Source organism: Euleptes europaea, chromosome 3 (assembly GCF_029931775.1).
Source record: "Euleptes europaea isolate rEulEur1 chromosome 3, rEulEur1.hap1, whole genome shotgun sequence".
NCBI lineage: Eukaryota > Metazoa > Chordata > Lepidosauria > Squamata > Sphaerodactylidae > Euleptes > Euleptes europaea.
This window is the reverse complement of record NC_079314.1, coordinates 22,985,678-22,998,822: the sequence shown is the minus strand read 5'-3', so window position 1 is coordinate 22,998,822 and position 13,145 is coordinate 22,985,678. Positions and strand designations below refer to the sequence as shown.

The 13,145-nt window shown below is 41.9% G+C and overlaps 1 protein-coding gene across 1 annotated transcript in view; it reads left to right on the top strand.

Moving 5' to 3' along the window:
* The window catches only part of EPB41 (erythrocyte membrane protein band 4.1), a 117,412-nt gene that overhangs the window by 64,063 nt on the left and 40,204 nt on the right, over window positions 1-13,145 (top strand). Inside the window, exons 12-15 of the mRNA XM_056845755.1 lie at window positions 626-742; window positions 2,122-2,235; window positions 4,131-4,256; window positions 8,339-8,550. Coding sequence (XP_056701733.1) covers window positions 626-742; window positions 2,122-2,235; window positions 4,131-4,256; window positions 8,339-8,550 — 569 coding nt within the window. The remainder of the gene's footprint in view (window positions 1-625; window positions 743-2,121; window positions 2,236-4,130; window positions 4,257-8,338; window positions 8,551-13,145) is intronic.

The following is a 13,145-nucleotide window of genomic DNA, read 5'->3' as shown; positions in this document are numbered from 1 at the left end:
TTCTGGACGGTTTATGTTGGTGATGTGGGCTCCCTACTTCTGTCATTCAGGGCTTCTTATGTTACCTGGTAGCATTGAACGGAGTGGCTCTGCAGGCCCTGTGGTTGTAATAAAACTGGGCCCTAGCATCCTGAAACGAGCATTTTTTTAAAGACCATATATCATTCTTCAGTTTTTAAAATTGATTTTATTTATTTCTAAACTTACATCCCATTTTTGTGCTATGACGAGCTCAAGGTCACTTACAGCCAATAATTGAAACACAAGCATAGCCTTTATTTCTTAGATCAATATAGTATGAAAAAAGATCTGGGGTAATCACAGTTGTCTGTCTAAAAATGCAAGTGTAAGTTGAATTTTTAAAAGATTCAGTAAGTTTAAACAGATGCCGTAACAATGGCTACATTCTGGGTGCAATTCCAGAGGGGCTACCAATTCTCACCCTAGAGAAGAAAATCAGCCCTTTTATTTAAGGCAGAGTTTGACTTTGTTAACTGCAAGTCTGATTTGGAAAATCAACAACAAAGAGGGCAAAGCATCTTTTTTGTCTGCACGGAAATCTGCAGTCTTCTCTTTCTATACACTGTATTCTGTATATCCTGTAACATGTGCACAATTTCTTCAGCTAAACGTACCTCTCAAAAAATTGAGTTCATACCAGTAGAGGAACAGAAGCAGGAGGATGTGGTGTGTGTTGGGGTTCCAGAATCAGAACCTGTGGAACAATTTCAAGAGAAGCCAGGTATCGCTGTGGGTAGCTCTGATTCTCTTATGTCCCTTGCTCTCGCTCTCCGTCTCTCTCTGCAGTGCCTTTTCTGTCCCTTTCATGAGGTGAGACATCTTATCTGGTTCTGAAATACTTCACATGTTCTGGCACATTGTTTACCTTTTGCAAAGAAAGAAAAGGAGTCCTTAACCAGACAGTGCACAGATGGCTGCTTCTGTACTGCGAGTCCTCAAGGCTCTTGAACCATCAATAGCAGTGCAGGTTTTAGTGGCTCAGACCAATGCTTTGGATCGTTAGGCTAGCTGTTAGATGGCTGCAGTGGAGACATCTGATTAGGTTTTATCAGGATGAACTTCCTATAATGGAAGAGAGACTTTTCTCTTCCTCCAGTATTCTCTGATTTGAATGCTTTGTAACTGCTGCACAGAAAAGTACATTAACATTGAAATCTTAAAATTATCTTCCCTGAATTTATAGCCATGCTTCCTTCTTTTTAGGTGACATTTGTTCATGATGTCTTCTGAATTTTCTTGCCAGGGCTTAAACCTGTGCCTAAAAGCATTACTTTCTTAATACTTCCTTTCAGAAATAAGTGATGCTTACAAGCTGCACAATGTTTCTCTGTGATACGCATTTCAGTGTGCATTTGTTGTCCTCATAGGGTGTCTTGAACTAACTCCAATCTTGTTTCCTTGCGTTAACCCTTTTTATGCTGCAATTCTTCTTAGTAGTTGCATTTACTTACTTTTAAGGAAGCTCGTCTTTTATTTATATTCAGATGAAGTATGTTTATTAATGGTGTGCTCCATTTTGCATGAATCCAGCTTTCCTTCAAAGCCTTCCTTTTGAACACTGGAGAGTAATATCAAAGTGTGTTAATCAAAGATACTCGACAGAGCTAAGCATCCCAGCCCTGGGCAGACTCAGTGCTTCATAGTGCTTCAATGCACAAATAGTGGATGATCAGTATTTAAGCTCACAAGTGTCTCAGAGGAGAAAAATTACAGAGTACTATCCTTAGATGTATGCATCTCTTATGAGAAAAATAATGCCAACTTTTAATATAGTATAGCACTTACTGATTTTATTTATACCATTCCTTTCTCCCCAAGGGAGACCCAAAGCAGCTTTCGTCTCCCCCTTCCGTTTTTATCCTCGCAGCAACTCTGTGAGGTGCGTAACCTGAGAATGTGTGACAGGCCCAAGGTCACCCAGCAAGCTTCCATGGTAGAGTAGGGATTTGAACGGGGTCTCCTAGACCCTAGTCTTCGGTGCTTTACAGAAGATTAGATTGTGATCCTGCAGGCACAGAGTCTTGACTATGGTTCACCTAACATTGTAGAAATAGTTTTCTTGCAGCCATACTGATAACCTTAACCATGCAATTCTTTCAGCAAAAGCTGGTCTTGAGAATATTGAAAAGAAACAAATAGTGACCAAGGAGGAGGTCATCTTGGAAGTTCCTGTCGCAGAAACAAAATTAGTGGAACCATTAAAAATACATTCAGGTACAAGTGTGACAGCCTTCCACTATAACACAGCTGCTGCTGCTTCACTCCATCTCTTGTATGTTAGCAGCATTATAGGAGAGGTTTTAGAAACATAATCCAGTGTTACTTATTATTCAGTGCTACTGTAAACCATTAAGGCAGAGGAGGCATTACTAAACAGTTCAAAAAAGAAAAAGTAAACTCTTGATTCATTATGTGTAGGCATCAACAATACCCATTGCTAGGAGTAGCACCTCTTTTTTAAAAAATGGAAATAGCTAGGATCCAGATATCTACTTTGTGCCACAAAAAAAAAAAGTATCTGCATGTAGAACAGCTATTTGTCGTACACAGAGTCAATACAGAATCTTTTTGGCAGAAAAGCACCCTGATCTTGTTTTGAGTGGTTGCAAATGTTTCTTCGTGACATGTAGTTAGGTCCTAGAATCTGTGTGTTTTCAAATAAGAGCAGTGCGTACTGAGAAGAAAACATTGAAAAGGTGACGGCAAGATCAGCAAGCTACAGAAGACGAACACTAATTTATTGCATGATATGTTTTTGTGAGTCAGTGTCTACTTTGTCAGCTGTGCCTTTACAAAGTGGGCTTTGACTCACAAAAGCTTATGCCAGAATCCATTTAAAGTACCACAAGGGTCTTTCTTTTAATGGCAAAATACCAACGTGACTATCCTACTGGAATTTATCACAGAAATCATTACTAGACCATTTCTGATTTCCAAGGTAAATCCTAATTAAGTCCCTTCAATGGCATGGAATAGAAAAACCTTTTAAACTGCCAACTTTTCCTGTGTGGAGACTTGTTTGAATGTTACTGATTTGCCACCTTTCCACATGGCAGAATTGGGGAGAGGTTCCTCAGTTTCGTGTGCTTTCTCTTCCTGCTTCCCCAGCCCCAGACAGTGAATTTAAGAGTTCCTGCTGTTATTTAAATGCAGAACCTCCTTAGGCCAGAGTACTGAAATTCTGTACTCTACCAGTTTGAATATGCAATGTGGGAGAAATCATTTGTTCAGACAACTATGGGATCTACCAATTTGAGCGTTAGAGGAAGGCAAGGAGGCACATGCATCTGAGTGCTGCTGTGGTTCACTGTATTCTGTGGTTCACTGTATGCATCGATGTAGGTGAGGACTAACATTCAAACAAGTCCAGGGTCATAGTATTTAAGATTCTGCATTTGAACCACTTCCCCAAGGAACATTAAAGAGTAAGGGTAGTGAGTGACTAGAGGAGCCCCGTGGCGCAGAGTGGTAAGCTGCAGTACTGCAGTCCAAGCTCTGCTCACAACCTGAGTTCGATCCCGATGGAAGTTGGTTTCAGGTAGCCGGCTCAAGGTTGACTCAGCCTTCCATCCTTCTGAGGTCAGTAAATTGAGTACCCAGCTTGCTAGGGGTAAAGGGAAGATGACTGGGGAAGGCACTGGCAAACCACCCCGTAAACACAGTCTGCCTAGTAAACGTCGGGATGTGACGTCACTCCATGGGTCAGGAATGACCCGGTGCTTACACAGGGGACCTTTACCTTTTAGTGAATGACTTGCTAGTAGCACGTGCGGATTCCCCCACCCCCATAATTATCACTTACCTTTGCTTGAACATGTATGATCCCTAAAAGTAGCGTGTGAATGCATGTTAACTTTTCTTAAGACTAACAGATGGCTAAGTATCTTACCAAACATGAAGTATGCACTGTTTATGAGGATATAGTTACGCTTTCATCATAACATTCACAATTTTCAGTTATGCTGTTCCTGACTTTGCATTGTGTGTGTGATTTACTGAATATTATATATAGGACAGTACTAGAATCCTGTTTTTAAAACTTTACTGCTAGTAATTCTGCCCCCCTTTTGGCGCTCTGAAAATTTAAATGCGTGCATAACTTTTTTTAGCTGTACATATGCTTGAAAAGTTTGACATAAGCACAATAAAAGAAGAGGAGAAAGAAGAAAAAACTGTTGTGGTGCAGGATCTAGAACAAAAGCCACTATTACTTGAACCAATTCAGGAGGAGTCAGGTATAGCAGTAATGGCGTCTTGCTCTTTTTGTGGCTAATATATACTAAGCCTGGCTGTGTGCGCATTTTCCCACTCACCATATCAGAATTCACTAATGCTCATTTCAGTGAGCAACCCTTCCCTATGGCGTGGCACTCACAGATCAGAAAGAGCATGTCCAGGAATCAATAGAAGCTTAATGCTATTGCTGCTTTATGGAAGAATTGACATGATTTCTTCTTATTGACACTGGATGGCGTTGTGAAAGTTAGGGAACATCCAGAAGCGTTGACTTTGCAAGGGCTCAGAAATGTATTGGATGCCTTTCTAACCTGTTCACTATGCATGCTCTGAGGTCTTACTTTGCCCTTGTCCCCTGCCTGTTCACAACATAGTCTAGGGCAAATGCATGATCAGTGTGGATAAGCATGTTTTGAACTTGCAGTGTTGGCATCGAGTAGGCCTGGGACATGGGAGATGACAGGGAAGGAGGACACAACGCAGACATGATACAAATGGAGAGGAAAGGAGGGGCTCCTGCCTCCCCTCTGTGCTGTTTTCCTAAGCTCAGAGTACTGGGGCAGGAAGTAACTTGCCCATTCGTGGAGCTGCACGTGGAGGCATGGAGTGTAGAGCATAGAAATAGTTAATACCTGCAGATCATACTTCAGCTTGAGTTGTTTAGGATACTATCAGTCAAGTATATAGTAATTATTCACACACATGCTGCATTTCTGAATATCAGTTTTCTGAAGAAATATGACATCAACATTATGGAGGGGTACTTTATACCCCAGAGGACAGTTGGGAGGGATAGTTAATACCCCAGAGGACAGGGTCAGAGTTCAGAATGACCTTGATAGACTGGACAGCTGGGCCATAAGCAATAAAATGGATTTCAATAGGGAGAAGTGTAAGGTACTTTACCTAGGCAGAAACAACATAAGGCACAGGTACAGGATGGGAGATTGTTGGCTTGACAACAGTACATGTAAAAGAGATCTGGGAGTCTTAGTGGACCACAAACTGAACATGAGTCAACAGTGTGATATGGCAGCTAAGAAGGCCAATGCAATTCTGGGCTGCATCAATAGGAGTATTGTGTCTTGATCAAAGGAAGTAATACTACCACTGTATTCTGCATTGGTCAGACCTCACTTGGAATACTGTGTCAAGTTTTGGGCTCCACAATTTAAGAAGGATGTTGACAAGTTGGAGCGTGTCCAGAGGAGGGCAACCAGAATGGTCAGAGGTCTGGAATCCATGCCCTATAAAGAGAGATTTAAGGAGCTGGGTTTGTTTAGTCTGGAGAAGAGAAGGTTAAGGGGAGACATGATAGCCATGTTTAAATATTTGAAGGGATGTCATGATGATGAGGGAACTAGCTTGTTCTCTGTTGCTCCAGAGACTAGGACATGGAGTAATGGATTTAAAGTAAGAGAAAAGCGATTCCACCTAAACATTAGGAAGAACTTTCTGATGGTGAGGACAGTTCGACGATGGAATGTGCTGCCTCGGAGGGTGGTGGAGTCCCCATCTTTGGAGGTCTTTAAGCAGAGGCTGGATGGCCATCTGTCGGGAGTGTTTTGATTGTGGGATCTTGCATGGCAGGGGGTTGGACTGGATGGCCCTTGTGGTCTCTTCCAACCTTGTGAACTTGTGGATTGCTAAGAACTTCTGTATCATCTGCTTAAAACCATAGAGTTGGAAGGGGCCATCTAGTCCAACCCCCTGCTTAATGCTGGATCAGCCTAGACTAGCATCCCTGACAAGTGTTTGTCCAGTCTCTGCTTAAAGACTGCCAGTGAGGGGGAGCTCACCACCTCCATAAGTAGCTGATTCCACTGTTGAACAAGTCTTACTGTAAAACATTTTCCCCGATATCCAGCTGATACCTTCCCACACGCAATTTAAGCCCATTATTGTGAATCCTATCCTCTGCTGCCAACAGGAACAGCTCCCTGCCCTCCTCTAAGTGACAGCCCTTCAAATAATTAAAGAAAGCAGTCATGCTCTTCTCCAGACTAACCATTCCCAACTCAGCCTTTCCTCAGGGATTGGCCTCCAGGCCCCTGATCATCCTTTTCGCTCTCCTCTGCACCCGCTCCATTCTGTCCACATCCTTTTTGAAGGGAGGCCTCCAGAACTGCACACAATACTCCAAATGCAGCCTGACCCAATGCAGTATACAGTAGGATTATGAAATCGTGTGATTCGGATTTTATGCCTCTGTTGATACACCCCAAGATCGCATTACCTTTTTTTGTCGCTGTATCACACTGGCTGCTCATATTTAACTTACAGTCCACCCATACCCCAAGATCTTGTTCACACACTGCTAACCTGAAGCGTATCCCCTATCAAGTATGCATGTCCCTCATTTTTGTGACCCAGATGTAGAACTTGGCACTTATCCTTGTTGAATTTCATCTTGTTCACATCTGCCCCCTTTTCCAGTGTGTTCAGATCTCATTGCATTCTATGACTTCTGGTGTGTTTGCTGCTCCTCCCAATTTGGTGTCATCTGCAAATTTAATGAGTAGTCCCTCCACACCCTCATCCAGATATTGAAAAGTACCACACCCAGAACCGAACCTTGTGGCACCACACTGGACACCTCTCTCGATTCAGATGAAATGCCATTGACAACTACTCTTTGAGAGCAGTTCTCCAACCAGTTCCCTATCCACCAAACTGTCCTAGAGTCCAGTCCACAGTCCTCTAGTTTACCCATCAGAACATCATGGGGAACCCTGTCAAAAGCTTTACTGAAATCCAAGTAAACAACATTGAAAGCATTCCCTCGATCCAGTAAGCTTGTCACTCAATCAAAGAAGGAAACAAGGTTGGTCTGGCAGGACCTGTTGTGGACAAATTTGTGCTGACTTCCCCGGATCACCAAGTTGTCCTTCAGATGCTTGCAGATTAATCTCTTTAATATCTGCTCCAGTATCTTCCCTGGGTCAGAGGTCAATCTGACTGGCATGTAGTTTCTTGGGTCATCCATCCCTCCTCCTTTTTTTGAAAATTGGGATAACGTTCACCCTCCTCCAATCTAGTGGTACATCTCCCGTCCTCCAAGAGGTCTGGAAGATGATGGACAAAGGCTCTGCAAGCTCTCTAGAAAGTTATTTGAGCCCTCTCAGGTACATACCATCTGGCCCAGGGAATTTGTACTCATCCAATGGTGCTTCTCAGCTACCTTTCTGTTCATGTCAACCAGCACCCCAGACACCATGCCTTGCCTATTACCATCTCTAGGTGCGCACGTTTTCTTCAGGGAAAAAACCGAGGCAAATAGGCATTGAGCCTTTCTGCTTTCTTTCTGTCCTCTGTTAGAGTTTCTCCATTTCACCCAACAGTTGGCCTATGGCCTCTTTTCCCTTGTGTTTGCTCCTTTCATATCTGAAGAAGTTTTTCTTGTTGTAGTGAGACCCCCTTTGCCTTTGAAACACAGTGAAGAGCCATGCTGCAACAGCGTCCACTGCATTAAGACTACTTCCGAGGCCCTCAGTGCTGGGAGCTGGTCACACACTTGTACAGGCATATGCCTGCTGGTTTTCAATTAGTTGGAAATCCTTGAAGTATGTTTGTCGCTAGTGAAAATACATCTCTCAGAGGCTCAGATAGCAATTCTGAACTCAGTTATTAAAGGGCAAATCTCTCTGAACCTAGTGGAATTCCTCATGCATAGGATTGCACTGTTAAATTTTCTGGCTTAGTTGTACCATGATGTGGGTATTAATAGCAGTAATCAGTTAATGTAGCTTAATTTGATATTGACAGCATTATTCAGAATTTGAACCAGTGACGCTTGAAATGGGGAACCTTTTTACACAATGTGCTTTTGACTAGCATTTCCTGTGTGACTCTTCTGCAATTTCTAATGTTTCTTCCTTAACTTTTGTTCAATATTTGTTCAGAAGAAAATAAACTCCAGCCTTCTGCTCTATTATCTGCCACTGCTTTGCACACCTTTTGTTGTTGCCGTTGTGCAGTGCTATGACTTGAAAATATTTTTTTTTTTGGTGGACTGGGATCTTGAAATGATTTTTTTCTTTACTTTGGTGCATTTTAAAGAAATAAAATTATTTCTACTCAGCAGTAGCAGTGGTTACACCTGATAGAAGCACACGGCCTACATCCGCACCGGCTATTGCTCAGAGCCATGTGGTCGAACCTACTCCACCAACTGTATCTGATAACAAGGAACCAGCAGTTGCCGAAACTGAGAAGGAGACACAGAGAAAAGAATTGAAACATGAAGAAACGTTACCAGAGAAGCCCAAAACTGAGCCTGCCAAAGATTTCCAGGTATGTCAGACTACAACAATTAACTGTATAATATTGGTTTGAGGAAAAAGAGGTGTAATGTCTCAGTACTCTTTGTGTGGGATGTGGCCAGCCCTCACTGGAATCATAAAACCTTTCTACAAAGAGCAGCCTTTGAAAGTATTTCCTATGTTAACAGAGAGGGAGACTGCCCTCACTGCTCACCTGTACTCTGGTTTCAGAGTACAGTTGACAGTGTGGGTTTATGGTACTCACGCAGTACCACTGTTGGCCCCTTCTGGCAAAGGAGAAGACTTGGGTCCAACTTCTTTCAGGTTTATTGTCCGTATCCAAACATTTCCCACCACTATTGATCGCTGTTGTCCCAAATTCTCACTGGCCCTTCTCCCTTCCCTATTGTATCCTAAGGAGGTCTACAGAGCTTGTACAGTATATCATCTAGCATTCCTTTCTTTTCTCCATCTCTGTCTAGCCAGATCACTCTGTGTCATCCCCCCTGGCTCCATTTAGCTTCACCTTCTACTGGAGAGAGCTGCCTCACCATCTTGGCTGTTCTTTGACAGCTGTGTAAGCTCCCAGATGAGTTTCCGTTGCTTGGATTCCCTATAAAGTGCCAGTGCTCAGTCAGAGTTGCATACAATAGGTGCCCCCAAACAGTTATTTGGGTTGCTTGTGTAGTCAGACACATCCTACTCACAATGTGGCATTTAAAGTTGAAGCAGTTGGTCACAGTCATGAGACAGTTCAAACTTGTTTCAATTCCCACTGAAATCTATGAAAGCTCTGAGGAGAAAAAGGAGCTGTGTTCTAGACTTCCCATGTGATACAGGGTTTGCCTTTGAAACCCAGCAAGGAGTCATACTTAAACAGCTTTTGGGACCTGGTCACCCACTTGTCTGCTGGTTTTCAGTTAACTGGACATCCTTAAAATATGTTTGTAGCTAGGGAAGGTACACCTTCCAGAGAGTCAGATGGCAGTTCTAAACTCAATTATTAGAGGTGGGAAAGATCTTGCCACTGTGGTGCATATCCTAGTAACATCTAGATTAGATTACTGCATGCAGTCTGTGCCAGGCTGCCCTTGAAGACTATCTGGAATCTACAGCCAGTACAGAACGCTGCCGCCAGAATGTTGTCTGAAAGGGGACCATATCAATTCACTCAATGTAGCCCATCTACATTGGCTTCCAATTTGCTTCTGGGCTCAATTCAATGTGTGGTATTGACTTTTAAATCCCTTTACAGCTTGGGGCCAGCATACCTGAAGGACCTTCAGGCCTTCTCCCATATGAACCTACCCAAACACTCTAGTCGTCTTCAGAGCCCTGCTTTGGGTGCCCCTGCTGGGTAAGGCTAGTCAGGTGGCAACCCAAGAAAAAGGCATTCTCAGTCATGGTGCCAAATCTCCTTCTATTGTTGCCTTCCACCAATGGGTGAAGACCTTTTTTTTTGGTTTGGTGTGCCCCAAATAATGGTTGTTGATTGTGTTATGTCTGTTGTGAATTCATATGTTTTTATTGAATTGTTAAAATGTTTTTATATACGCTATTTTAAGTGTTTTACTGTCTTAAATGGTTTAATGTTTTGATGTTCACTGCATTGGAGACCCATTTCAGGTAGAAAGTTGGCACAGAAAGGTCTTAGGTGCATTTTGTTTCTTGTTCTGAATTTGGCATGCAGCTGAATATGGCTGTTAACAACCCCCCCTTTTTTTTTAGTAAAACCAGTCACTCTGTTCTATAGGGCATGATTCAGTCATCTGTGCAATCCAGCTAATTCTTGTCAGTATTGGTTCAGGGCTATCCCTGAGTCAACTTATGGACCATTTACAAACTGTCAGTACATTGGCTTGCCCTGAATTCAGCTATTGACTTTCTTTAGCTGACAAGAAGAATTAAAATATTAGCTTCTGTGTTCAGATTGCTAGGAGGCAAGAGAATTAAAACCCCAATTGTGTAGAGCTTTCAAGTAAAGGGTTACTTCTTGTCTTTTAGAAGCTCACTTTGTGGATCTGCAGTGCAGTGCTGGTTGCCCCATCTCAAAGACAAAATTGAGAAAAGGCAACAAAAGGCAACTAAAACAATCAAAGCCTTGTAGCATTTATTCTTTATTAAAGAAGTTTCAAAGGTAGGAAAGTCTAGCTTAAACAGTATCTTGAGAGGGATGACAAGTATGAAAGATGTTTTTAGGAGCTATGAGCAGTGTGAAAAGAGAATGTTCTCTCTTGCATAAAATTAGTTTTTTTTTGGGGGGGGGGGTCATCCAGCGAAACCGATTACCAGTAGGGACACACGCACACGCCAGTAGGGACTTATGCACACATGCAAGCAAAATACTGCTCTATGCATCTTTAGAATTTGTTGCCACACATTGTAATGTAAAGAAATCAGAAGGAGACTGAGACTGGGAAGGGCAGCCATGAAGGAGCTAGAAAAGATTCTGAAGTGTAAGGATGTGTCACTGGCCACCAAGATCAAGTTAATTCATGCCATCGTATTCCCTATTACTATGTATGGGTGTGGAAGCTGAACATTGAAGAAAGCTGATAGGAAGAAAGTAGATTCCTTTGAAATGTGGTGTTGGAGGAGAGTGTACGGATACTGTGGACTGCCAAAAACAACAACAACAACAAATCAGTGGGTTATAGATCAAATCAAGCCTGAACCGACCCTAGAAGCTAAAATGACTAAACTGAGGCTATCGTATTTTGGTCACATTATGAGAAGACAAGAGTCACTGGAAAAGACAGTCATGCTAGGAAAAGTTGAGGGCAGCAGGAAAAGAGGAAGACCCAACAAGAGATGGATTGACTCAATAAAGGAAGCCACAGCCCTCAATTTGCTAGATCTGACAAGGCTGTCAAAGATAGGACATTTTGGAGAACTTTGATTCATAGGGTCGCCATGAGTCAGAAGCAACTTAACACACACACACATTGTAATGATAGTTGGGATGATAGTTGTGTTGGTCTTTAACCGTAACAATAAAACTACTAATGATAGCTGGGAACCCTCTCAACAGGAGACAGTCATTACTGTATTTCATGTCTGTCTTACAAGTTATCTAGAGCGTGTTGTTTGCTGGGCTAGGTAGATCTTGGGCCTAATCCAGTAAGACAGGTTTTATGATGTTACAACAATGTAACATTGTTACAATGTAACAATGATGTTACATTGGCTGTGCAATGCTCTCCAAATGTCTTTATGTGGAGGGTCTCATATGAATTGGGGTCTCCATGGATACATGTTTCCCAGCTTAAAAGTCATCTATATGTGTAGGCATTTTCAGCAGAATCCAAAATGAAAGTGTAAACCAGCCCTTTAGTTGTTTATATATCTACAAATGATAAAAAGGTACATGGCATCAGTGGCTAGATTGTGGTATGAGAGAAATATTGACTTAAAAATCCAAGATGTGATCTGAGGAACTCTGCAACTAGTTTATTGCTGTTGTTATTTATTTAGAAAATTGTGCTGTTGGTGTGTGGTTTCCCCACCTTGTTTTGTTGTGTACTTATGAGTTTTGATTGCTTTTGAAATTTAATTGGAAACTGATTGGAGAGCTCCACTATTATGTGGTAAGCAAAATAAATAGTTCTGTTTGTTAGAGGGGCTTTTGGTTTCTAGAACAGCTGTTCCCTGTGCCACTTGCCAAGCTACTTTTAAGTGTAAGAGGAATTTGATTAGTAGCTTGTTATACTACATGGGAATCTGCTTTGTAAAGGAAAAAATAAAATCAAAATCGATTGGATGTGTGCCTTTGGACGTATCTGTTTGGATTTGGACCTAAAGTATTCAAATGTCTTTTTTAACACAAGATAAACAAATTTTGGTCAGAAGCTTGATAGAAGAGCTGACTTCAGAATTTGTAGAAACTTATTCTTTAATGTTTTCTTACTGTAAAGCAATACTTACAGCAGACTCTTGTAAGAACTGTATCAAAACCTGCTTTTTTAAAGCCCTCTACTTTTTAGAAATGGCTTTCAAATATGATATGAGGATAGTTTGAACTTCTCTTAAATACAAGGAGCCTGCAGCCTCCAAATTGTCGGGGTGGTTCAGATCAACATGTGAAATTAATACCCCACCTCACTTTTTTAGTGGGGAGGGTTGTGTGTTTTACCCTCGTTGCCCCTTTAGGATTGCTATGTCACTTTGCTTCATAGCTGGTACAAGTCAGTGTATACACCTGGCAGTCTTGGCTTCCTGGTATATTCCCACCCTCTAAATCCTCTCTGCCTTCCTGCGAATATTGTTCTGTCTCTAGGCCCTGTGTGTAATTTTGCCACAGATGTGTGTCCTCCTTTGCTCCTCTTTTCTGCTAGCTGGATCCAGAGAGGTTCCTTCCCCGACAGAGAAGTGTTTCACACATGAAAGGGTTGTCTTACATCTTGTTGCAGAGTGTTGTGAGATTAATTGAACTAAATCCAGTGAAGTTTGAATGAGTTCTTGCACAATCATGAGAATTATTGTAAAACCTAGCTTTGCACTATGCAGCCTCATTCACTATATGAATGTTTTATAGAACAGTACAGATCAGCTTCAGTACCATAGAATATTTTCCTTCTGCTTTAAGCTGTTTGGGTCCAAAAGCATGTTTTCAGTCATCATTGCTTC